This window comes from Chrysemys picta, chromosome 10, assembly GCF_011386835.1.
Source record: "Chrysemys picta bellii isolate R12L10 chromosome 10, ASM1138683v2, whole genome shotgun sequence".
Classification (NCBI taxonomy): domain Eukaryota; kingdom Metazoa; phylum Chordata; order Testudines; family Emydidae; genus Chrysemys; species Chrysemys picta.
Genome location: NC_088800.1, coordinates 84,918,925 through 84,944,827, shown reverse-complemented (window position 1 = coordinate 84,944,827; position 25,903 = coordinate 84,918,925). Strand labels below are relative to the sequence as shown.

The 25,903-nt window shown below is 49.8% G+C and overlaps 1 protein-coding gene across 5 annotated transcripts in view; it reads left to right on the top strand.

Annotated features, from left to right (window-relative positions):
* Window positions 1–25,903, top strand: part of PKD1 (polycystin 1, transient receptor potential channel interacting) — a 136,648-nt gene that overhangs the window by 57,011 nt on the left and 53,734 nt on the right. For 3 of the 5 annotated variants that reach the window (XM_008164784.4, XM_065560258.1, XM_065560257.1), the window contains exons 2-14: window positions 111–182; window positions 1,694–1,765; window positions 3,381–3,550; window positions 5,735–6,403; window positions 7,222–7,405; window positions 12,808–13,022; window positions 15,454–15,569; window positions 15,657–15,783; window positions 18,089–18,363; window positions 18,933–19,682; window positions 21,919–22,050; window positions 23,860–24,035; window positions 24,854–24,987. In XM_008164784.4, the coding sequence (XP_008163006.3) occupies window positions 111–182; window positions 1,694–1,765; window positions 3,381–3,550; window positions 5,735–6,403; window positions 7,222–7,405; window positions 12,808–13,022; window positions 15,454–15,569; window positions 15,657–15,783; window positions 18,089–18,363; window positions 18,933–19,682; window positions 21,919–22,050; window positions 23,860–24,035; window positions 24,854–24,987 (3,092 nt within the window). Of the gene's footprint in view, window positions 1–110; window positions 183–1,693; window positions 1,766–3,380; window positions 3,551–5,734; window positions 6,404–7,221; window positions 7,406–12,807; window positions 13,023–15,453; window positions 15,570–15,656; window positions 15,784–18,088; window positions 18,364–18,932; window positions 19,683–21,918; window positions 22,051–22,543; window positions 22,764–23,859; window positions 24,036–24,853; window positions 24,988–25,903 lie in introns of those variants that run through there. The other 2 variants (XM_065560259.1, XM_065560260.1) reach the window with 2 other exon arrangements.

Below are 25,903 nucleotides of genomic sequence, written 5' to 3'. Positions count from 1 at the left end.
CTGTCTGGAATCTGGATGGAGTTTGGAGACAGTCTTTTCTAAGCCTCCATGGTGGAAGACAGACACAGTGAACTTGCATGATAATAAGCTGCACTGTTTTCTTTCTTTAGGGATCTTTCCAATAACAAGATCACCATTTTAGATGTTCAGGCTTTTCAACATCTGACTTCCCTGGAAGAACTGTGAGTACATGTTACCCCTTTGTAGTCTTATGGCAGATTTAAGGCATATTTGAGCAGTTACGTAAAAATCCCTTTTGGTGTCTGGCAAATTACCCTTGTTCCATAACACTTGCTCTGACCTTCCTGGCCCTATATCCCCTATGCCCAGGGCTCAGATGCATCAAAAGCCCTTTTTTTACTGTTTGACGCAAGCCTAATTTGGCCAGTACAGAATATTTGCACAGTGCATTTAACTGTATGAGCTAGTGAATTACTGATTAACTCTCCTGGCATTCAGGAGTTCGGATACAATTTGATTCAACCCAATGACCAGGCTGGTCGATGGTAGAATGGTCCAGTATTGTAAATGGGGACATAATAAAGGACTAGCCCTGGGGATAGTGGTATCTCAGCATGTTGGTAAGGAGTTTTAGAACTCAGTGCCCAAATCCCACTGAATTTCTTGGTCTTGGGCACTTAATGCCCTTAGCCTGTTCTGAAAAGCCCAGTTGCCTTCTTCTTCCACGTTGTCCCATCCACTGATGTCACCAAGACCGCTTGGAGAGGGAGATGAAGGTGGCTTGTTAGCGAACTCCCTGGTTTGAATGCTGCTCAGGTCAAAAGTAACAGAGTTGTTATGAGCTGGTGGATTTTCACTGGCGAAAGGGAAGGCGCTGGTGTCTCTCAGTCCAGTCCCGGCTAGGAGGTAGGTACCCAAGAGCCACCATCACAACCAGCACTAAAAAGCCCATTTGGCAACCCCAGCAGAGAGACCAGGGTGGAGCAGCCCATGGAATCAGAGCGCCCCTTTTGCCCCTAGAAGTGGGGTTCCTCCCAGGGCATAGCTGAGATGAGCTGGTGAGGCCTGTGCCAAGCCTGATCTTTGGGTGAAGACAGGCTTCTGTCTCTAGGATGCCAAGCCAGCTCCTTTCAGCTGCACAAAATCCACATAGAAAAATAACAAGAAATAGACCCATGATAAGGAAACAGAGAGGTCTCGTTAGACCAAAGAGAGACCTGGGACAAGATGGTCAGCTTACCTTGTCCCATCAGCTGACGCTCTGTGCCTCGGTTTCCCCTCTTGCCCTGGGACCCTCCACCCTGAGCTCTCTCCTACTGGCAGCAGGTTGCCTCTTTTATAGCAGGTCTTGTTCCCCTGCTGAAGTCACATGACCTGACTGAGTCATGCGCTCCATCTATAGACTGCCTCTCCCTAAAACTCCGCCTTAAAGAGGCCACGTCCCCTTAACAGATGTGCTGCCTAGGGCCCGTAAGGGCCAGCACCTTTTTACATCTGGTTTATTGACTTCTTCACCCCCGAGGGTCTGTTGGCTCCTAGAACCAGAAAGAGAAGGTGGGCTGATGGCAGCACTGTACCGTTAATGACTGTACCTTTGAGATGAAAAGTCCTAGAGCCGGGCCCCCAGCTATCCAAAGCTCAGATTGGATTTTCATCCTGTAAGAATGGCAGAAAATTATTCTTATAATTATGAATGATTAAACTTTCCTTTCCCATTTTCCCTGTGTTACAGAGATATAAGCCACAACATGATTTCTACGTTAGAAGATGGAATATTTGATAATTTATTTAATTTAAGTTACATGTAAGTTCTTGTTCCTTAATCTTCAGCTCTCTGAATATGGCTCTTGTTTTCAGAATTCCCTTCCCCGGGCTCCTGCTATGTCTCAGCTCACTTAGGGTCTGTCTACACTGCAATCAGAGGGGTGACTGCAGCACGGGTAGACACACTTGAGTTAGCTTTTATCTAGCTAGCTCTAGTATCAATAGCAGGGAAGCAACAGCAACATGGGCTAGCTGCTTGAGCACATATCCAGGGTCCTTGGGTGGGGGTTATACACCCCGTGCTGTTGTGGCTTCACTGCTCTCATTATTCAAGGTAGCTAGTTCAAAGCTAGTGCGGTACGTCCGTCAGACTGACAGCTGCAGTTGTGGTGTAGATGTACCCTCCGGCTATGTCTACAGGCCCCGGAGTTTGGTCTGGGAAGCTGTGAACAGCTGTGCGCACAGAAGTGCTGCACCGTAACTCCCCTGTGTGACTGCTGTGGCGCTAACTAAAATGTTCCTAGTTCACATGAATGTGGTCGTGTTTCAAGAGGACAATGTTAACACCAACTAGGAACCTTTTAGTTTGCGCCTGCCGCATCCACAGGGGGAAGTCACGCTGCAGCACTTTGGTGGGCAGTGCTGTTCTCACCCCTGCAGTCCACGGGGGCAGGGTAGACGAGCCCTCAGGGAGTTTGCAACAGCACAAGTTTTTTAACTCACGTTAGCATTTTCAAAGCACATGACTCCAAGAAAAACAAAATGGCTGGGAGTGGCGAGGCTAAATCTCTGCTTGACTTCCTACTGTGGGGCAGGAGCATGGACCTGGGACTCAAAGAACTGCCTGCAGCGGGACTGGGACCCGCAAGACCTGCAGCCATAATAGTGGGAGCGAGATTAAAGAATAGTTGCACGCAGGACTCTACTATCTAGCTCTTACATAAATAAAACCCACACTAGGAGCATGTGGGTCTTTGTCTTCTTCTAGTGGCTGGGCCACAGGTTGAGAGATCAGTACATTTGCTACATGTACCAGCAAGGGGATTTAATTCTTTAGCTCAAGCTTGTGCTTTTAAGACAAGAGAACTGGGTTCAAACTGGCAGCATAACTACAGTTGGTTGTGCAAACATCTTCCCAGCTCTGTCCTCTTTGCAGCTGAATGCCAAAGGCTGTAATTTAGGCCAAACACAACTGCAGTTAATGTTTCCATCTTTTCATTAAACCACCACAAGGCAAAACTGCCACTACGTTCGCATTTCTTTTTTGATAGATCAATTTGATTCTCGTAGATGTTTTTTAATGACACTGTAAAAAATCTCCCTTAGCTACAGAGGTTGCCGTTGCAACCAACTGATGTTAGACGGCAGACTATTTTGAATATAGGATTATGGCTGTAATTTACTTCTAATTGCAACAATTATTTGTATTGTGAGAAAAAAGTGCTTGCAATACTTGCCTAATTCTAGCCTTTAGAAAAATCATGTTAATTATTGCTTGATTCTCTATTCATTAACTCCCCTAGTGAGTCTTTATGAGACATTTCCTTGGAGTCGTGCAGATGGGAACAGGGGGATTTTTGTGATGGTGTAATTAACACTTATCGTATGGTTCCCATTGTCAAGTTAATGCATAATCTTTCTCTACTCTGTTCTAGAAACTTAAGTTTGAATCCATTTCTTTGTGACTGCAAACTTTCCTGGCTCCCCCGCTGGGTGGAAGAAAGAAAAGTTAACGTTAGTCGGCTGCTGGATACAAAATGCGCCCAGCCTCCTGAAGTGGCAAACCTTCCGCTTTTCAATGTTTCATTCACCAGTGTTACTTGTGGTAAGGAAGGAGGATGGGCTCTGGTTTATGGTGAAGGTAAATCTAGTGGAAACGTTGAGATCAAAGAGGCTGATATTCCTCTAAGGACTCTTCCATCCTGCAAGTCATCTCAGCTAGTTCTCATCTAGCCCACTCAGTAATGATGGCTCATTGGTGAATCTCAGACGAGGTCCTGGTAGACTGGAATCCGTATCAGTAACGGGGCTCCTCTGTTGTCTGTCTCAGCAGAGAGGCTAAGGATTGGATGGACCGGGGGCAGGAAGGAGGTTTCTTCCAAGCTACCTTAGAGGCACATTGGTGGGGCAGTGAGGGGGAATTTTGTGCTCCGGTTGCCCATGTCACACCTGTGGCATGGACAAAGAGGGCTTCATCTTCCCAGCAGCCAGCACCTTTCAGCAGCACGTTTTTGCCTAAATACGCGCTGCATTTCACCTTTATTTTTATCTCCGCTTCGCTGCTCAGACCAGAGATCAGTGCCTGCCACGCTGGTGACTTTATTAAGTGAGTCCCCATTCACTGAGAAGAGGGCTGAGACCAGTAAACTCATTACTCACAGGCCACCAAAGCAACCACCAGATGGTGGCCTCTATGTCCTTTTTCCTTAGGCCCCAATTCATCAAAGCAAGTAAGCACGTGCTTAACAAATTGAAATCCCTCTGAAGTCAATGGGACATTAGCATAGGCTGAGTAGGGATGGAGATGAGCAACTGCATAAGTGCTCTGCTGAATCAAGGCCTTAATCTGGACAATAGACTTTCCTCTAAGGCAAGGGTCTCAAACTCAATTTACCTTAGGGCCAGGGCCAGTCCTCAAATCCTCCCAGCGGGCCATTGTCACTCATGCTGCCCAGAACCCGCCCCCACCAAAAAAACCTCCGCCCTCCACCTGCCCAAGGCTCTGGGACGGAGTTTGGGTGGGGAAGGAGGTCTGGGGTAGGGGATTGGGGTGCAGGCTCTGGGAGGGAGTGTGGGTGTGGGAGCGGGTCTGGGGTGCAGGCTCTGGGATTGAGTTTGGGGGCTCGAGGGGTGTGGGGAGGGTGAAGGAGGTGCAGGCTGTGGGAGGGAGTTTGCCCCAATTTTTTTTTTTGCTTGGGGCGGCAAAAAAGCCAGCCCCAGCCCTGGTAATTGGGCTGGTATTTTAAACAAAGGTACTTTCTAAGCATCTGTAATCATAACAAGGGGCTTTTCTCATGCATTTCTAAATAGGTAGCATGGCTCAATGACTGTACTGAGCTTTCAGCGAGACCAGGGCAGGCAGAGGGGATCGTTATGGGAACCGACGTGAGGACAGCAGTGTTGAGATGTTTTGGGAGCGATGTTGTAGCAACAGTCAGAAACAGACCAGTAAACATGCCTCGATTGCGTGGGCAGAATTGGACGGGAGGCAAGGAAATCCCAGCTGGGTTGAGGCTGTGTACGCTGCAAAATAGTGTGTGTTTGTGGCAGGGAAAAAACCCCCACCCCTCTTAGGCAGGTCAAAAGTTAGGGAACACAAGTGAATAAGTTACTGCCCTGGGAATGGGATCTGCTGCATATGTGTGTGTGTGTGTGTGTGTGTGTGTGTGTACCATGTGACTATGTGTATGTATCCATGTGCCTGTAGGTTTATATCCTCTGCTTTTCCACAGCACAGGTCTGGCATGGGTTAGGGCAGCAGAAGCTTCACCCCGATACTGCCCTGTTGGGGTGCCAGTGTGCATGCACCTCTGCTTGGCTGGGTCTGGGTGTGGGCTTATTGCTCAGATGCCAGTGAAGTTAAGTGAATGGCACCAGGAGCTGCAGAGAATTGGTGGCAGACCCAGGAGGAGAACGCACCTGCCACGTGCTAGCCACACTCACTCCTAAGCAGGGACTCGGGCTGAGAGCCGCTTCGTACTCTGTGGGAGTGGAACGTTCTCTGTGGTACTCTTTATTTACTGTGCCTTGCTGCTCCATAAATCTGTGCTGATGGCCGGGTATTCCTGTCGTCACCGCTACAAAGGGATTGGCAAACGCCACGGGTGGATTAAAGGGTTCCCAAGCAAGACTGCAATAGGAAATGCTCAGAATAGAAACCCTCCGCTGTGTAATCTCCCTGCAGCTCACGGCCTGGGGGAAGTCCACTTGCAGAGGTGTGGTGTCTAACTGAGGGTTATGGCCTGGCGTGGTCAGTTTGCAGCAGGCTTCTCTGTTCTTTCCCCTCTAGGAGCTCCTTACATAGCATGCTTGACCGACAACTCCACAGGGGCAGCCGATTCCGTCATCCTCTTCACGTCCGTACTTTCTGCAAACCTCAGCGAGGAGACCTGCAGCGCCCTCTGCTATGCTAACGCCCAGGAGTACGGCGGCTTCGGTGACCAGGAGCAGTGTCTGTGCGGCATGGCCCTTGAACCAAATTCTTCCTCCGGTTGTTTGCCGTTTTGCACGGAGGACTCTGCTAGGCGAGCCTGTGGTGGCCCTTCCCTTGTCCGCTCTATCTTCCCAGCACGGCTGCACGCCTCTTTCCCAGGTCCCCGCCACCCTCACAGCCTTCACCACATGTTGGCCTTCAATGTCAGTATTCCAGTTGCTGTCAGCACTTTACAGTGGGACTTCGGGGACCGATCAGGGCTTCTCAACACTACCAAAAACGTAGCGCTCCATCAGTACGCCTTGCCCGGGCGCTACAACGTCACCGTCACCCTCTTCATGGGCGCCAGGGTCACCTCCGTGCAGACGGACGTCGAGGTGGTGGCTCCCCCAGAGCGGATAGACCTGCAGTGTCCTACCCTGGTCAGGACGAACGAAAGCCTGGACCTACGGATCAGGAATAGGGGTGGCACCGGCCTAGCAGCTGTGTATAGTATTACTGCAGAGAATGAAGAGCCAGGCAAAGGTGAGTCGAGTTTGGCTGATGAGGTGCCTGCTGAAGTTGGGTTGGGCTGGGTGGAGGGAAGAATTACACTGAGAACTGGTTCCTCCAAAAATTCTTTACTTTCGAGGCCCTGCCAGCACCGGGAATGAAGGGCCTGCGTGACCGCTGCCCTACATCTTGAGCACTTATACATTACTGCCACTTGGAGTAAGAACTTCTGGTGGCATTTTGCACCCACGTTGCACTGGTGGAAAGGAGTGCACAAGACACAGGGCACCGGAGAACCAGACCCACTCACTCCAGATAGACCGGGCATTCTCAGTACCCAGGGTTTCTTCCATTCCCGCAGCACCTTTTTAGTCATCTAGTCAATCTCACTAGGTGTGCCCTGGAGAACCCTTGTGTGGCCATGCCCATCTGCACTACAGTATCTGAGCACTTCAAGCTTCTTTTCTTTACATCTTCCTCATATCCTTCCCTACCACCGCCTCATTCACTCTTCTCTAAATTCCTCCTGCCTTAGTCATGTTTTCACATGCCCCAGATTATGTAACAACCTCCACCCACTACGGCCCATTCATGGGGTAAGAACCCACGCCTCTCAGCACCAAATGCACAAGCCCCTGCTGCTGGAGCTAAGGGAGTAAGACAAAGGGCTGGTACTTCTAGTTGGTTCCTTATCTATGTAGGCCAGCCACTAGAGGGAGACATGGTCACACCTGCTGAGCTGATGTCTTACATTTGCATTATGGGGTCTTGCCAGTGGGTCGGGCGTCCCACCTTCCAACACATGTCCACCTAAGGGGCTTCAAGCTTTGTTTTTTTTTCCGCTCATACAGTGATTCACCCAATGTGCCCGTCAGATGGCCTGGTCTTCCCTGGCAACAATCACTGCTACCAACTGGTGGTGGAGAAGGCCCAGTGGCTGGAGGCCCAACAGCATTGTCAGGTCCATGGTGACGGAGAGCTGGCTTTTGTGAGCAGTCCTGAAATTAAGAGTTTCTTGGTCTCTCATGTCATCAGGTTAGTGAGTGCAGTCACGGCTGGGATTTGCTATGGGCAGGGTCGTTGCCTGGTGCATCTTCATGCCATTCTCACGGCACCCACAGTCCAAGGGGCACCTGTGCTCTGCAGGGATCAGCAGCAGACAAAGGAAGGGGTGTTATGACCCCAAGGTGAATTTACCTGTCGGCTGGGCATAGCTGGCTCTGCTGATTAGCCCCCCCCTTACTTCCTGGAGTGTCCGGGAACCATAGAATCATAGAGTATCAGGGTTGGAAGGGACCTCAGGAGGTCATCTAGTCCCACCCCCTGCTCAAAGCAGGACCAACCCCAACTAAATCATCCCAGCCAGAGCTCTGTCAAGCTGGGCCTTAAAAACCTCTAAGGATGGAGATTCCACCACCTCCCAGGGTAACCCATTTCACCCTTCACCACCCTCCTAGTGAAATAGTGTTTCCTAATATCTAACCTTGACCTCCCCCACTGCAACTTGAGACCATTGCTCCTTGTTCTGTCATTTGCCGCCACTGAGAACAGCCGAGCTCCATCCTCTTTGGAACCCCCCTTCAGGTAGTTGAAGGCTGTTATCAAATCCCCCCTCACTCTTCTCTTCTGCTGACTAAATAAGCCCAGTTCCCTCAACCTCTCCTCGTAAGTCATGTGTCCCAGACCCCTAATCATTTTCATTGCCCTCCGCTGGACTCTCTCCAATTTGTCCACATCTTTTCTGTAGTGGAGGCCCCAAAACTGGACACAATACTCCAGATATGGCCTCACCAGTGCCGAATAGAGGGGAATAATCACTTCCCTCGATCTGCTGTCAATGCTCCTACTAATGCAGCCCAATATGCCATTAGCCTTCTTGTCAACAAGGGCACACTGTTGACTCATATCCAGCTTCTCATTCACTGTAATCCCCAGGTCCTTTTCTGCAGAACTGCTGCTTAGCCAGTTGGTCCCCAGCCTGTAGCAGTGCATGGGATTCTTCTGTCCTAAGTGCAGGACTCTACACTTGTCCTTGTTGAACCTCATCAGATTTCTTTTGGCCCAATCCTCCAATTTGTCTGGGTCACTCTGGACCCTATCCCAACCCTCCAGTGCATCTACTTCTTCCCCCCAGCTTAGTGTCATCCACAAACTTGCTGTCCATGGGTGCAATCCATCCCATCATTCAGATCATTAATGAAGATGTTGAACAAAACCAGCCCCAGGACTGACCCTTGGGGCACTCCGCTTGATACCGGCTGCCAACTAGACATGGAGCCGTTGATCACTACCCGTTGACGCGATGATCTAGCCAGCTTTCTATCCACCTTATAGTCCATTCATCCAATCCATACATTTTTAACTTGCTGGCAAGAATACTGTGGGAGACCGTATCAAAAGCTTTGCTAAAGTCAAGATATATCACGTCCACTGCTTTCCCCATATCCACAGAGCCAGTTATCTCCTCATAGAAGGCAATCATGGTCAGGCATGACTTGCCCTTGGTGAATCCATGCTGACTGTTCTGATCACCTTCCTCTCCTCCAAGTGCTTCTAAATGGATTCCTTGAAGACCTGCTCCATTTTTCCAGGGACTGAGGTGAAGCTGACCGGTCTGTAGTTCCCCGGATCCTCCTTCTTCCCTTTTTTAATGATGGGCACTATCTAAAGATGGGAGAAGCAGTGCACTATGTCAGGGTTACTGCAACCATTCATCAGAAACCCAGCCTTCCAGGGAATGTCTTCTTGGTGCTTGGGGATGGCAGAATATAGTTGCATCAGGGTTACTGCATCCAATGAGGAAAGCGCTGAGGTACGTCTGGGTGAAGGTGGAAGGTCGTCACTGAATGAATAGGAGGAAGGTACTGGAATAAGCACAGCCGTACCGCAGCATCCCTGTCTGTGACCTTGGAGTGACGTCTGAGTTTGTTAGGAATTAAATCCCGCTAGAGAAGCATTTTATTCCGGTTTATTGCATATGGATTATTTGAAAGAGACCTTGGAGACCCCAGATCCTGTCTGCTCTCTGTGGGCATTTAAGAACTCAGGTCCTTTTAGTGAGGATCAAAGCTTGCCCTATGTTCCTTAGCTACAATTTCCCAGCTCCCCTAACTTTGGCAGCGCCCTCCACCCCAGACGTGGCAGCAGGGCTCTGCATGTCCAGTTTGCAAAGTGCTTCAGGAATCGTGGTGACAGGAGGCAGGCACCATAGAAAGAAAAAGTTGATGCTGTAAGTCTGCCTCTCTCTGTTGAGTCTCACGCTGCTGCCCAGTCACAGGGTGTCCACCTCAGCCAAAGACCCTTTTGAGACAGAGCAGCCCACGTCCCCAAGTGTTGGGCTTTGAAGGCATCTGTTCCACCTCACAGCCAGCACTTTCTAAACAGGCAGCATGGAACGTGTCAGCCTTTGATGAAATCCCCCCCACAAATGCCCTTTCTGCAACCAGCCATCTTAAAGGGGAAGTGCTCAGACCTTCCCAGGGGCCTGACAGCTCCATGCAGATGCAGATATTGGCGGGGGCTTCTTAATAAACACGTCCCAGAAAGCACACGAGACTGGAGCAGCTGCATGTGATGTAGCCTTTGAACAGGCCTGCCCTGGGTCCAACAGCCTTTCTCCTGAACTTGTTTTCTTGTCTTGCTCCATTCACACTGGGATTGATCCTGAGATTACAAACATGTGCGCCCGGCAAGGCCAAGTGAGAGGAGCCCATCCTTTCCGAAGGGTTAGGAGCTGGTCACTCGATGCACTGATTTATCTCGCATTGCTTGCAGGGCTTTTGATGGACTGCAGTGGCGATGAAATCATGAGACCTAGAAAGGAGCGAGCCGACCAAGCTGTTTCCCAGCTGCCGCACCTCATTGTTCTCCACTCCGGCTCCCTTATTCTCTTTATTTATTTATTTATTTATTAATCCGTTCAGATAAACATGAATGAGATGATTCCAGGATGTGATTTCCCTGGCGATAAGAGAGAAATGAAGTATAAGCCATGTTTTTTTGGAACGCGTGACTTCCAGGGTTTCTTGTGGGAAAATGACAGAAGCAAAAATCTGTTTCCCATTAGCGCACACGGCAGTTACGGTCACTCTCTTCTCTTCCTCTCTCCTGTCATTTGATGATCTTTCCCAGAACCTGTGTGCTCTGAACCAGTTCTCCCCACCAAGAACCAGGGCCCTGTGAACCAGTTCCCCCACACCTACAACCAGTGACTCTCCCCTTCCAAAATGCTGGAACTTTTCCTCTCCCTCCAGTGACCCAAGTCAGACAGATCATTAGTTCTCAAGAAATGCTGCTGGAATAAAGAAAGTGCAATCCAGCCCCTACTTCAACGGAGAGAATTTACCCTCATTTAGAGACACTGGACCCACCAGCCAGGGAGGGGGCAAGGGAACTATCCAGCCAATCTTGGTTTGTTTCTTTCTTTTTTTAAATTTTTTATTTTTGATGACTTGCAGTTAGATCATAGCTGGAATTAGAAAAGGAAAAACTCTACTGGGTTTTACTGCTGACAGCAAATAGGCTGTTTCCTAGCCCGCTCTCCTTAATCCCTTCCAGTGTTTCAGGAACAAAGCACAGCAATTATTTGTTTTTTAATCTGATTTGTGATAAAAATTACTGATTCACAGAACAATTATGTTCATCGTCATTTTTCAGTATGACCTCATTAATCATAGCTAAGGCTACAATTTAATCACAGGTATTTTTAGTAAAAGTCATGGACAGGTCATGGGCCATGATTTTGACATATACCATAAATACCCCTGATTGAATCTTTGGGGGGGGCACTGTGAGGGGGGCAAGTCCGCGGCACCAGCTGTGTGGGGAGCCCTGGAGGCCCATTGCCAATCCCGCCGCTGCCTGCGGGGGAGCCCCGGGGACCCGCTGCCGATCCGGCCGCAGCCTGGAGGGGAGGGAAGCCCCGGGGGGCCAGCAGCTGTTCTGGCCACCATGGGGGGAAGCCCTGGGGCCAGCCTCTAATCTGTGGCTGCTCCCGCCACCCTGAGGCCAGCCACATCGGGCGCTGCTCGGGCAGTCCTGGGGGCCAGCTGCTGGGAGCTTCCAGAACAGTGGCTGGTGTGGCTGGCTGCAGGGGCATCCAAGCGGCTGCCTGCAGAGCTGCTCCAGCAGTGGCCAGTCTGGCTGTCCCCAGGGCCACCCGAGTAGCTGTCCCCAGGGCGGCCTTGGGGTCAGCCACACCGGCCACTGCGGAAGTCACGGAGGTCGCAGGAAGTCACAGAATCTGTGACTTCCGCAACCTCCATGACAAACACGGATCCTTAATCATGTCATCTGGTACAGACTTGGTGGTGGAGAGACACCAATTATCTCCTTAGACTGCTCTTTGCAAAGCACTACCTTGTGAGCATCTCAGATTGCAAAAGTGAAGCAGTGATGGGTGCGGTTTGGAGGGGATACCTTCGAGGTGATGGTACAGGTGGTGCAGGGAAGGTCGACGAGCGATGGAACAAAGGCCTTAGCATACGAGCACTATCTTTTGGGTGAGATGTAAAGCAGAAGTTCCTGGCTGCCTTTGACCAGTGGAGATCCTACAGGATTTTCCACAAGAGCCAACTTTGGTGGTCAGCCAAAATTCCAAATTGGGCAGTTATATTCCATTGACCTAAAACGATACTGGTGGTTTCCATTGTATGGGACATTCTTTTTCACTTCCACGTCCTACATTGCTTTGCTCTGCTCTTGTATTCTACCCCAGATGTTGCTGTTTCAGTGGTCAGTGATGCATAATCGATATATTATTATATATTTCGGTAGTGCAGCGGAACCCCTGTCGTGGGCCAGGATTTATCAGAGTACGGTGTTAAACTCTGCACCAATGCTATTCCCAACTCCAGTGTTACTGGAGAATACTGTAGTAGCTCCTCTTAATGAGAAGTTCGTATAGGTGAAACGCGAGGTTTATAAAAGATACAGGCAGCGCTGACAGGTAATGGAAATTCTCCTTTATCTACAGTGCAGCTGTTCAGGAGAACCCACGTTCTATCCCTGGCAACATCAGGAGGTTCCGAGTGCAACTCAGTGACGTGTGAAGATGCTACATGGTCCCAGCTTTGCTATCTTATTATATGGCAGATTCTGGTAGCGCACCCATCACCGTGGCATCTGAGCTCCTTAGGAGGCAGCTTGCCTTATGAATTAAATGCCTTTATGACTATGGCTTTAACTCATCAGCAGGTCACAATATGGTTTGCTACTTAGGAGACTGTCTTTCAAGAAGCAGGTGCTTGAGATAGAATGAGTATCACAATCATGTAGTAATTAAAAGGGCTCTTTGAATATTGACTGACCCATGGATGGAAGCTGTTGTTGTTATAGTTATTTTCATCAAGAACCCTGGATGGGTGGAGTCTGTCCCAGATCCTTTCAATACTTGTGATTTCCTGAAAATTCTGGCATTCCTTTGCATTGTTTTGAAGGGGCCTTGATGTCTGGATCGGATTCAATGATTTTGCAAGTGCTGGAGCTCAGCAGAGGGGCGAAGGATTTAATCTGGAGAGCTGTCAGAACTGGCTGCCAGGAGAGCCCCATCCATCAAACGCTGACCACTGTGTCCGGATGGGCCCGACGGGCCAGTGCAACACCGACCTGTGCATGGCCAAGCACAGCTATGTGTGCGAGTACAAGCCAAAAGGTGAGCTCTCCCGCTGCCCTGCTCTCAGCAGGCCTTCCGCACCTGGGTGCTGGTTGGAGGTGGCATGTGTCAGTCCAAAGGGAAGGGCCTCATTGTTTTTCTGGTGAACCATCATCTTTGTTAGATGGAAGTTGGGAATTTCCGAGCCTCTTACAAATGTTCTGGACATAAAAACATGTTCTGTAGAGTCCCCAGAAGGAAGGCAGAATGGGCCAAATGGCCTATTTTATTGCCACCCACAATATTTGAGCGCGCACTCGTTTGGAAGCACAGATACCAGTCTTGAGTGCATAGAATAGGTCATTGCTCACTTCAAGTCTGATCTAGTAAGTAGGACAACCCATTGGTTTGTAATTCAGACATGACTAGCAGCCCTAGGAGAACAGCCAACCGACTCGCCATCAATTGGTGTTTCTCTTGTGGGTTTTGAAGCAGGAAACGTGCACACTGATGGAGCTGCAGCCCAGCCCGCTAACCCTTCCCAAATGTCTCAAATGTTCTCTAAAAATACGCACATACTGGGTTATCACCCAAAGACACGGCCTCATATTCTGAATAAAACACACACAAAATATCTTGGAGAAACATGCTCTCAGGCTGTGGGTCTTGAGGTGTATAGTCGCCATATGTCACAACAAACTCCCTCTCACTGCTGGGAAGTTAGGGAGGAAGACAGAACAAAACAGGGCTGCACCCTGCTCTTCTTCATGCTTTGTTCTTTTTCTGTGTTAGCGGCTTATGCAGCACCCCAACGGTCTCAGCCTAGAAAGGGGGGGCATTTTACACAGGCATGTCCTAGGATTTGATTGGATTTTTTTTCAGTTTGCCCGTTAAGGGCAATAAAGGAACCAAGGCGGCAAGTCTCAGAGCCCGGGTCAACAGATTCAGGCTCATGGGGTTCGGCTGCGGGGCTAAAAAGAGCAGTGTAGACCGTGGGGCGCAGGCTGCAGCCAGGGCTTTCAGACCCTCTCCCGCGCGCAGGGTCTCAGAGCCCAGGCCCCAGCCCAAACCCGAATGTCGACACTGCTGTTTTGAACCCCACAGCCCCAGCCAGTGGACTCTGAGACTTGCTGCTGCAGGTTTTTTAGTGCCGTGAATAAGCTGAATAAGAAAAAGAGGTGGGGGTTAGGTGAGGGTTAGCTACACTCCTGGGTCAGCTTTGACCAGCTAAATTGAGGTGAAAAAGGTGGAAAGCTGCATCTACACTAGGGAAAAGTCAGGGTTAGCTAACCTCGACTTCCTTTCCTAATCTAGAAATATCCCAAAAATCTGCTAGCACAGAGGACCCTCTGCCCCGTCCCTGACAGTGGTATATCTGTACCCCAGCCTGGGATGGAAAGTAATGCCGGGATGCACAGGGTTACCGTCTCTGAGCTCACCAGGCCTTCAGGGCTGGTTCAGCTCCTGTCTCTCCTGGAGCCGCCAGCTTTGTGGGCACTTCAGGGCGGCTGCCTTCCTTTTCTGCACCTGCTAGAGCTGCAAATGTTTCCTCTGTTTGGAGAGCCACGGTCAGGTTCCCTGAAGTTCATGAACATGTTGGAGAGCCAAGGACAAGCTTTGGGTGTGCCCGTGCCAAAGCTGGAATGTGCATTGGCTCCAGGCATAGGGTGGGTATCTGGCTGCCTAAGGTGCCACCTTTCAGGGTGACTCTGAGTGGAGAGTCCATTGCGGGAAGAAGCCATCTTAGCAGAAGACCCCACCCTCATGCAGCATAGGAACCCCCCCCCCCCTCCATCGCACAGGCAGCAGGAAGAAGCAGACTGGCTGGAAGACAAATTCCTCACCCCAGGGAGAGGGAGTGGAAGACAGAGGAGGAAGTTGGGAATAAGAAAGAGAATAAAGATGGGAGGGGGCTCAGATAAAGTGTAAGGTAAAGAGATGTGGGGGACCCACCCTAGCTGTGAAGAGAGGTCCCAATAACTGCTCACTGATACAGTACCCCAAGGCCTGCCCTGGTTATGAGAAGCCTGAGCTAGGTGAGGTTATTTTGATGGAAACCAGGTGGCTTTAGTTGAGTTTTACATAGAATTTTGGGGGCTGCATTTATACCCAAAAATTCAACGCAAACCTCAGGGCGTGAATCCCGTGTGAAGGGGGACGGGCAGCGTTTGCAGGATTCCCAGAAGCCGAAGCTGCTGACCGTTGCGCGGTTCTGTCATTGCGCTGGGAATGCTGCAAACATTAATTACACAGGCTGGGAAGGGAATCAAAACCACAGCGTAGAGAGAAAGGTAACTGAATCATAACCGCAGCTGCCTCTCCCCCAGAACTGAGGAATCATGTGATTTGAACTGGTCCAAAACCCATTTTGTAATTCCCCCTGTGATGGGTGTTACCGTTCCGATATGTGATGTGATCTAGCGCGGCCGAGGCACAAACACAGGCCTTGCTGGCTCTCACCGGCTTTGCCTAATGCTTCCTTTGAAAATAGGAATTCTCCTGAACGCTGAAAACTTTTACATGGGCGACCCTGCGTTTGACACACCCAGGTCTGTGAGATACGTGACAAGAGACGCATCGCTGCCGGCTCCATTGGACACTGTGGAGGTAAGAAGGGCTTACATCCTAGCCCCGTGGAGGGAGCTCCGTGAGCAGTGCAGCAGAGCGGTGAAGGCCTTGGGTTTTGTTTTCCAGACGATGGTGTTCCCCAGTTTGGCGTTTCAGCAGGAAGCATTTTTAACAGCCCTTGAGTTTGTGACTGAAGAACTGCAGCGGTCTATTCACGTGAGGTTTCAGGTGCACAGACCAACACGCAGTGAAGGTACAACATCTCCTCTCTTTCCCTGACTCCAAGTTATTTTAAAAGTGACCCACACTGGGTTTGTGGCCTTTCCTCTTCTTTTGAAAGGAGGCCTGAGAGAGGCTTTATGGTGTTTATTTTTTTTAATCTTGAGCAGTTTCAGGTGAGGTCTCATCTTCCTTGGTTTTGCTGGGAAATGTCCTGGGGGCATCTCAGTGCATGTGTATCGTGAGCTCTCGCCCTTCGATTGGAAGTTTGAATCTTTAACACAGTCGCCTGTTCCGCAAAATCTGTGTTGGGCTTTGGCGTTAAACTGACAAAACAAAGACCCTTCCCCTTGCCATGGCTGCGGCTTCCCACCGCTTCGCTTCTGGGATACCGCTGGCATCACTCGCTCTCTGGTCCCGCGGCGCCTCCTGGGCTAGATAGGACCTGGAGTTTCTGAAGCAGACATCAAGTGAGAACCCTCCCCACTCCTCACACAACAGCCAATGGAGCCATTCCGGCCTTCTCTCCAAACCACAGAGCAGCTAAAAAATGGGCCAAGCCTCCAAAGCTCTCCAGCCTCCTGTATTGGCAGGGAGTCTCCCGCTTGTGAATGAGGGGAGGCACTCTAGACCATGTCTCAATGGTTAGAGCCCTGGAGAACTGAAGCTCTAAATTATGGAGACCCCCAGGAGTCCTCCAGGACTCTAACCATAGAGATCCTGCCTCCAGGATAGCCCCCAACCCACATGACATAGAGATAGGAATAGAGCAGTGGGCAAATGTGAGGGAGAGACAGACACTCTAGCTGCCAGACACTCTATGGCTTTGGGCTGGTTGTGTGGGGAATATTCTTCTCAGAGAGTCTAGGGTTAGCGTGTGTGTTGCGTGGGGCAGGGGGAAACTTGAGGTGAGGTGAGGAGAAGCTGGGGAGTGGGGAGTGGAACCAGGACAGCGATGGGGAAGATGGAATCAGTCAGACAAAGGGGATAGGTGGGGAAATGCAAGAAAGGATTTGCAGTGGAGAAGGAGTCATAGAGGAAGTATCTTTGGATGGTGAACAGAAGAGGGGATTTATGCAAAAGAGATAATGACTATTTATCAACGCTATAAGTCAGGGCATTACATCATTAGCATACGGTCTGCAGCTTTTGGGACCTCCCCCCCAAACAGGGGTGGCACAAGCCCATTTGCTTTCCTCTTTAATATCCAGGTGGATAATTATTATTTAATTATTCAGAATGCACCATTTCCTGTAAGCTCGAGGGGGAAACAATGCTGATTCCCAGAGCAAGACACAGAACCGTGTTGGGAAAGGCCTAGAGTGCTGCACAAATCCCCTTTCTGCGCATGCTCCTTGTGTCTGCCTCACAAACTGTCAGCGCTCGTTGGACAAGAAACCTCTGTAACACCCAGGCACTTTAATGCTGGGACAGTTTGCAGGGGAATTACTCTGTGGCTGCTGGCATGAAAATAGATGCTGCGGATTCCGCAGAGCCGGTTCATACAGTAACTATGGCAACTGCACTGAAGTTGCCCCAACTTTCGCTAGGTCTGCATTTGGTCCAAGGTTGAAGCCATGGGATGATATTTCTTATAATGGATTCCAAAGGTTTCCTTGAGGAATTGTCGCATGTCATGAAGTATGAAGACTAACCGGATCTTGGGCAGAAATGAATTCACCTTCTGCATTATTTCTTTCTACTTGAAAATGTCACACCATGATGGATTGTGCTCTATCTAGTCCCAAAAGTTAACAGGGGAGAAAAATTTTTCCCGACCGTGAAACAGGACAATAGATCATTCTTATAATTTTGGCTGAAGAGGGATGAATAGTATGGTCTAACAGGCCTTTTCTATGAGTCTCAGTGCAACTGTGCAGAAGCCACAATTTTTGTGGGAATGAATTTTCCCCACAGGAAGGTTTGATGCAGTCACACAGTCCACAGTTGTGGGGGAAAAAAAGATATTTTGACATTGGAAAACGGATATTCTGACATCTAAGCGCTAACTTGTGAAAACTAACAATGCATTTTCAACGTTCACAGCCAGCTCTGCTCAAAAAAATGGGTCTGCTTTTGCTTGGAAATAGCTCTAAAATTGGAAAAGGGACCATTTTCCCCCTACGAACTGTGCAATCTTAATGAAATTTTCCACTAACATGGTCAATTTTTGGCCCAAAGAGAAAATGCAGTTGATTGACATTTTTGACTTTTTCAAATTCATGGAAAAAATGTGAGAAAACCTTGAATTTTGAGTATTTGGGGATTTTATTCTTAATTTAATTCTACACAAGTATGTGCCTGAGCTATCAGATTTCTTCTTTCCTCCCACCTTCCAGGTTACAAGGAGGAAAAAAACGCTACATATCCATTCCACACTTCTCAGGATATTGGGAACTGGACACTACTTGAATGCCCTGCTGGTTTCCAGTGGTGTCACTTGACTAACACATGTTTGTCGCTAAGCAGTTGCTGCAGCCCAGTGGAATGTGCCAATGATTCCATCACCAATAGCACCAACTCCCTTTCTTGGCACAATGAAAGCCAACTCAGCTATGAACTCCTCAAAGAGTTTCTCTTCACTATACCAGCTAACACCTCTGCTCAGTATCTGGTAAGTGCAAATTAACTGGTATAACCAATGTGTGGACAGGGCTATTTTCCTTGGGTACTGAACTGTGGGTCCAACCTGTGTGGCAGGTGTTCTCCCCATTTTACATATGGGGAAACTGAGGCACAGAGCCGTGACGTGACTTATTCATGATCCCATAGCAGGTAAGTGGCAGAATCTGGAATAGAACCCAGGAGCTGTGACTCCCGTTTCCTTCCTCTAACCACTCCCCCAGTAATTTGTTGCAACAATAAAGTGGATGGAAGGGTCAGTTTTCAAAGCTTTGTACAAGATTTTAACAGGGCCACGCTCATTGCATTTAACAAGAAGGTTGAACTGTAGAATAAAACCGATGTTTATCTCAGTTTTCAGCACATCCGATTCATATCGGCAAAGAGGGTGGCATTTTAAAGAAAGCTCCCTGCGCTACTGGATTTGCTGCGGTCTTTATCCTGGCGGTAAATCCAATGGTAAACTTTCTCACCTGCCCAAATTCGGGACTGGTGATGGGGATGGCGGTGCCTGCTGAGAATTTAAGCCATGGAATCAAAATAATCTCTACCCTTTCACAGGTGATGTTTAAAGGTGAAGACACCTTTGTCAGGCCTAAGGATGTCTTCAGCATCCAGCACGATGCAACGCCAGGCTTGTTCCTCCAGTGCCGGCCAAGTACACGATCACCGTACAGAATGAACTACTTAAGCACAAATTCTTCTGACTGGGTGCCCAGCCTGTCCGCCAACCTCAGCGGTGCAATTTGGAAGAATGATACCGTGTGCTCTCTCAGGGTTCTCTATGCCACTGAACAGGTGATGCCGCTTATCAGTCAACACAATCCTGGGCTGGAGCGTCACGGCCTCTACACCGTTAAAGCCACGGTAGACAATGGAGTCTTTAGTGCCAACTTGTCTTGCAGTTTCTGGGTCACTTCTCTGGTGTCAGGCCTCCATGTCATTTACCCCTCTCCTCACAGTGGCAAAGTCTATGTGCCAACTAACCACTCTTCGCTGGTGGTGAAGATCTCCTCCGGGGTGAATGCGACGGCAAGCTGGCTTGGCGAGAACCGGACCTTCCCCTTCGAAGGGGCTTGCCCCCCAGCCATTGTTCCACTGACAGCAGACTGCACCAGGGACACCAACGACACGTGGTTCTCGGTGGTCAAGCTAAGTGGCGGTGGGGAAAGCGTGAGCACCAGGCTGCTCATGGTGGAAAACTCGGTGAGCTCCCAGAACATCACTGTCGAAGTGAAAGTGGAGGAGCCCATTAGAGGACTCAGAGCGACCCCTGACCCGGAAACCAGAGTCTTGCTAAACACCCGGGTGGTGAGTCATTGCACTGTTGTTAAATTATTAATAATGTTTTCATTGCGACCTTTAATGCGAATGCTTTGGGGTTGGGAAACAGCCCTGATGTAAACACGGTGGATCACCGGTGCACTACTAATGAGGACCTGCACCTCCATGCGATCTGCCCCATTTTATGCATGTCAGATAGGGCCTTTGATCCCATGGCAAACTGCCAACACAGCTCCTCACTAGGGAAGATGTGGATGCCCCTGAATTAGGCGTGTAACTTAGCAGTACACCACCTTAAATACCCCAGCATTAGGGTAGGAGAATGTTAGCTCGGCGTTTCTTTCCTTGCTCCCATAAATTGCCCAGATGACCAGGTGCATTGTGGAAGATCAGGGTTCATGTTCCTCTGACTTCCTTTTGAAGTTCTGATTTGCGATCGCAAATTCCGTCCACCTGCCAGCTGGAGCTATATATACTTCCTTTGCCTACCCAAGTCCTGTAATTATCCTGGTGTCTTCAGTCCTTTTCCCCACTGCAAAGTTAAACCCTGCGCAGAGGCCAAGGAATCGTTGTTTGGTAACTACCCATCGGATCTGTCAAATGCTCTGTTTTAATCTTTGGCTGCTTAATGGCAGAAAATATGCAAGGTTGTGCCTGTCAGTCTCACCTCACCAGCTGGTCTCTGCAGCTGTTGGGTTAAGAAGTCTGATTGTGCTAATGAGACATGTTCTAGAGGAGCAGGAATCCAACCCCAGCCTGCCAAGTGCAACTGGATCTATTTAGGCTTTGGGTCGGGTATTTCCTAGTGAAAAGGGTCAGAGGTTCAGTTCAGCGAAGCAGCCAAAGCGTGGCAGCGTCTGCAAAGTTATCAGAGCCTCTTGGGGCAGGAAGGAAGCATAGTCTTGTGGACAGATCTCCAGGGAAGGGGGGTAGTCAGGAGACCTGGGTTCTGGTCCCAGCTGTGCCACTGGTGAGCTCCGTGAAGCATCAGTCTCTCACTGCCTGAATTTCCCCATCTGTACAAGGAGGCTAAGGAGGCTCACCCACCTCTGTAAATTGCTCCGAAACCTATGTTTGAAAAGTGCTCATTACTATTATCTGGAAATATTGGAAAAACAGGTTTTCTAGAACATCCCATTAAGTGGGACTCTTTCCTTTTTTAAGGCATGAGAGCAGTGGGGAAGACTCGACAGCAAAATAATTTAGATTGTGAATTCTTTGGGGCAAGGCCCTGGTCTGATTACTGTATGTGATGTAAGAGCCATGCTTACCTAAGGAGCTGTAGGCTGGGATTTCAGCAGAATTTAGCCCCCCAACTCCCACTGACTTTTAGTGGGATTAGGGTATATCCCTCCTGAAACCCCTTGGAAAGTCCCAGGCATAAGAACTAATTTTAGGAAAGACTACTTTGAAATGACCTTGAAAGGAAACCCAACAATAGTCACAGTGTTGTTGTTATCCCCTCAGCTGAGAGTCTCCAAGTTTCTTTCCCTCTCTTTCGCTTCTCTGTTTGGAGACTTGTACATTTGATTGAACTAGCGGCAATGAACAGGATTTCAGGCTCCCCAGTGCCGACCAGGAGCTGGAGAGAGAAAGATGTCTGACCACCTGAGGAGGGGAGATTAGCTTGGACTATGAAAGAGCTAAAGGGACTAAAAATAAATCCTACTGTTTACTTTCCATTCAAACTAAAAACGGAATCCCCCAAAATACAGTAACTAAAAGGCAGAGTCTAAAGGATGCAGAAACCGTTTCTTGTCCTATCAGCTGCTTTCAGTGAATCTTGAACTAGCCTGGAAGATTGAATCTGTTCCGTCTCCTGTTCAGTTGGGAAGTGCCATGTGCTTCTTTCATGCCCTCGTGCAGAGGTTTTCAACCAGGGGTCTGGGGCCCCCTGGGGGGCCACGAGCAGGTTTCAGGGGGTCCTCCAAAATACACCAGAAAGCAAGGTTGGCGTTAGACTCGCTGGGGCCCAGGGCAGAAAGCGAAGCCCGAGTCCTGCGGTGCAGGGCTGAAGCTGAAGTCTGAGCAACTTAGCTTCGTGAGGCCCTCTGTGGGTTGGGGCCCAGGGCAATTGTCCTGCTTGCTACCCCCTAACACCAGCTCTGGCTTTTAATCTCCTGGATATGCAGAAAAACAGTTGCTGAGCCACAGGGGGCCCGTGGAGTTTTTAGAGCATGTTGGGGTTGTGGGGGGGCGGGGCTCAGAAAGAAAAAGGTTGAGAACCCCTTGGTCTAGTATGAAGTGTCCTCGTACCTTTCAGAGCTACATCCCTGTGATGGAGGCCGGGTCGGATGTGACTTTCAGATGGACGGTAGACGATAAGCCATCTTTCACTTTTTACAACGTCGTCTTCAACGTTATCTACCAAAGCCCAGCTGTGTACAAGCTCTCGGTAAGCCAAGGCCTCTCCCGTGGCACCGTTTCAGGTCTGCTTTTCCATTGGGGTTCCACCAGCTGAAAAGGGAAAGCAGCGGTTTGATGAATTCTGCCAACGCCCTGCTCCATTCGCAAGCCAGTTGGTAACGCAGGCTGTGCATTGCAGCTTCCTGAAGAGGTTTTCGCTGCGCTTGCAAAACTGCTTAGTCTTTAGTTTTGCTCGGGTGAGAGCTTCCTCTTGTGTCCTCCACTCCACTGCTCTCTCCTCTCCTCCCTTCCCCTCTCCTTCTTTCCTCGCCTTTGTTCTTCTTTTCCCCTCCGCTGTTCTTTGTTCCCCACCCCCCTTCTCCTTTTCTTTTCCTTTGTCCCTATTATCTCCGGGTCTCTCCTCTGCCCATTTCCTTCCTCCGCTCCTGTCCATTCTCCTCCCATGTTGCTTTGCTCCTTTCTCCCAGTTTTCACAGTTCATCTTGGTCCCCTTTTCTGACCGTTCCGATCTTTCTTCTCAGCTCCCCTCCAGCTTTGCCCCCGGCCCTCTCCTCTCCTCCATCCCTGCCTTGTCTCATGAGAAGTGCTGAAGCTGCACTTGGCACGCTAGCGTCCTGCGCCCTCTGTTATGTCTGGAGCTACTCACCGGAAGCTGCTGCTGCTCCATCAGTGGCTCTGAATGCCTGTGCACAGCAACTTGCTAGCGACAAGGCTCAGACAGAGCCAGCGAATGAACGATCGGTAAGTTCAGGGCTGGAAGAGTCTCCTGGGTCGTGTGCACTTGTTGAGTTCCAAGGCACCAGGGCAGAAATTCCTCTCCCTGATTCCAGAATCCAGTTCCCCCTTGAACAGACCTAGCAGTGGAGCCATGACAGCTTCACGGGGAAGATTATTCCACTGGGCATGTGACTTTGTGGTCATGGATGCTTTCCAGTTTGAATGGGCCTCTTCCGACTGCCTATTACCCTGACTCCCTCTCTTTCCTTTCGTTACTCCCCCTACCACAGTCACACTTACTTGCCAGCTCTCCCCTGAGCTGCTCAGGCCCTGTCCTTTCCCTCTCCCCAGTCCCTTTCAGTGTTTTCCCCTGGACTCTCTCTGGTTTATTGGAGTCTGTCACGGGGGCACTCACCACCAGGGGTGCCTCCTCCTGGCTGCTCTGGGGATTAGCTCTTTCCGGGTCCGAGATCCCCTTCTGCCACTCGGTCTCTGCGACTGGGTGCTTGTTCTTTGTGACTTGGCTTTCCGACCAGGTCACTATACGTGTTTCCCCTTTCTGGGGTATCAAAGTATTACTAAGTCTCTGTCCACACTAGCCATGTCAGGCAGTCTGCCCACTCACTGCCCCATGGTGCCACTCCCTCAGGGGCTGGCCGGGGAACCCGGGCCCGCCCTCTGCTCTGGGGCCTTCTCCTCAGCAGCCAAGGTCTGCCCTATCCCACACCTTGCTGCTTTTCCCCTGAGTCTTCCCTACCTTTCTGGCTCTCCCTCCCAAATTCCCTTCTCCCTTTATAGTCCCAACCACACCTTCCTTCCCCCTGGAGCCTTCCTTCTGTTGCCAGTCCCTTGGCTTTAATGTAAGCCCCGCCTGTTCCCTCACAGATAAGTTTGCTTCCAATTAGTGGCCTCTCGCCTAAATCTCTCCCCTGTTTGCCGCTTAATTGGCTGATTGGACCCGCCTGGCCTAATTCCGCTCGCTCAAGGCCCGTTTGGGGAGACGCCCCATCCCAGTGTCCCTTTAGCACTGTGAAACCAGATCCCTCCTTGGTGCTGTACTCCCAGGAGCGTGGTGAGGTAACCTCAGAGCCATTCCGTTTGTCCTGCCTGTCCCTAACAGCTCACCGCGTCCAATCACGTCAGCAATGTCACAGTTGATTACAACGTCACAGTGGAGAAGATGAATAGGATGAAGGACCTGACCGTGTCTGAGATCCCACTGGTCCTCCCTCAGAACAGGACCATGGAGCTAACCGCCAGAGTACAGATCGACTCGGCTGTGGACGCTGCTTTCTTGTGAGTCCTTTGCACGTTGCCCAAACTTAGGGTCTCACCGTGCACAGCTCAGGGGCTTTGCCATGGCTGATTTCTCACCCGAGGGCCCATTGATTTCAAATGGGTATTCGGCCTAATTCACAGGCTCTGGCTTATTCTTTCCTCAGTGCTCATTCAAGGCAAATTCCTATTGATGTCCCCCAGAGCTTGACTGGGTGAGGCCTTTGCTAGGTGATCCTTTGGCTCTGTCTTTGTTCCTCACCTGCTCAGAACAGAATCATCACAGAACTCCCTGTGCAGTGTCTCTGCTCTCCTATGGGATATGTTTTGGCACCAGGGAAGGGCGTGCTGGTATTTGTAATGCCGGGTTTTTGGAACAGGAGCCGAGGGATGCTTAATTGGAGCAGGACCGAGGAGTCCTGGTGAAGAAATCTAAACACAGTGGTACCATAACAACAAAATCTGGTATTTACAGAGACTGATTTTGAGAGGGGCTTAGCCTCCCAGCGTTCCCATTGGTTTTAGCCGGGGTAGTGGGTGTTCAGTGTTTTTGGAGGTCAGTCCCATAATGCCTTTCTTCCGCAACACTTGCTATTTGGTTAGTTAGAAGTTCCTCCTTCCCTTTCTCTAACTGCCACCATACTCCTGTCACCATGGCACCGCGATGGGATTAGAATAACTCACGTTGTGATACTCAGCAGAACCCGCTGCGGTAGCTCCCCGGGTAACCACAGTGTTGTGACTGTAGCAGAACACTGGGAATAACACTGGGGGTGCTTACGGGATTCCACTATGTAACGACCAGCTCATGATCTGCATGTCTGCTTTCCTCTCCCCAGATGGGATTTTGGAGATGGTGGTCATGAAATTTACCAGTTTAAACCTCCATATAACGAGTCTTTCCTCATTCCTGATCCCAGCGTCCATCAGGTTGTGATCGAGCACAACGTTTCGTACGCCTATCAAGTACCAGGTAAGCTCTGTTTGCATAGCCTGGGAGAAAGAGGCTTATGCAGTTTTATTGCACTGGGGGCTACAGGGGTCAAGAGCTTCAGAAAGTCCTAGCACCTCCACACTAGAGAATGATTCAGAGGCCTGCATGTATCGTTAGTTTCTTTCTTGGTTAAACGCCCTCCACTGTTGGTGCTGCTGGTCATTGGTTGTAATAAACAACAGACGAAGCCCTGGCAGAAAATTAGCATCAAGAAAGGTGCTGATGAACACAGGAGGCAGGACTGGATGATCAGACATCATCTCTGACTGTGAGAACCTGTTCACAACACCAGTTTAAATCCTCCTCTGGATTGCTGGTTCAAATCTAGCCCAGACTGGAAGTGACCAGAAAGTGTCACCATCCGATAATCTCACTGGATGTGTGTTCACATCATAGAAACTACGCTCATTGGCACAGGCAGATTTCCTTCTTGGCAGTCTCATAGATTCATAGATTCATAGATTCTAGGACTGGAAGGGACCTCGAGAGGTCATCGAGTCCAGTCCCCTGCCCGCATGGCAGGACCAAATACTGTCTAGACCATCCCTGATAGACATTTATCTAACCTACTCTTAAATATCTCCAGAGACGGAGATTCCACAACCTCCCTAGGCAATTTGTTCCAGTGTTTAACCACCCTGACAGTTAGGAACTCAGGAGATAGGCCGATAGCAGAATGGCCCATGGAGACTGAACTTCCCTCACATCCAGGGTTCGGGTCAGAGATGAGGCACAGTTGCAGGGCACAGGTAGAAGCAGCATGCATGGCTACTCTCTGTTCGTCCACTATTATATGGATGAACGGAAAAAGAATCAGTCTTCAGAACTGTCAGGCTGGCCTCCTATATAGGTAGGCTGGCCACACATGCATGTCCTATTTTAATGCACCCTTAGT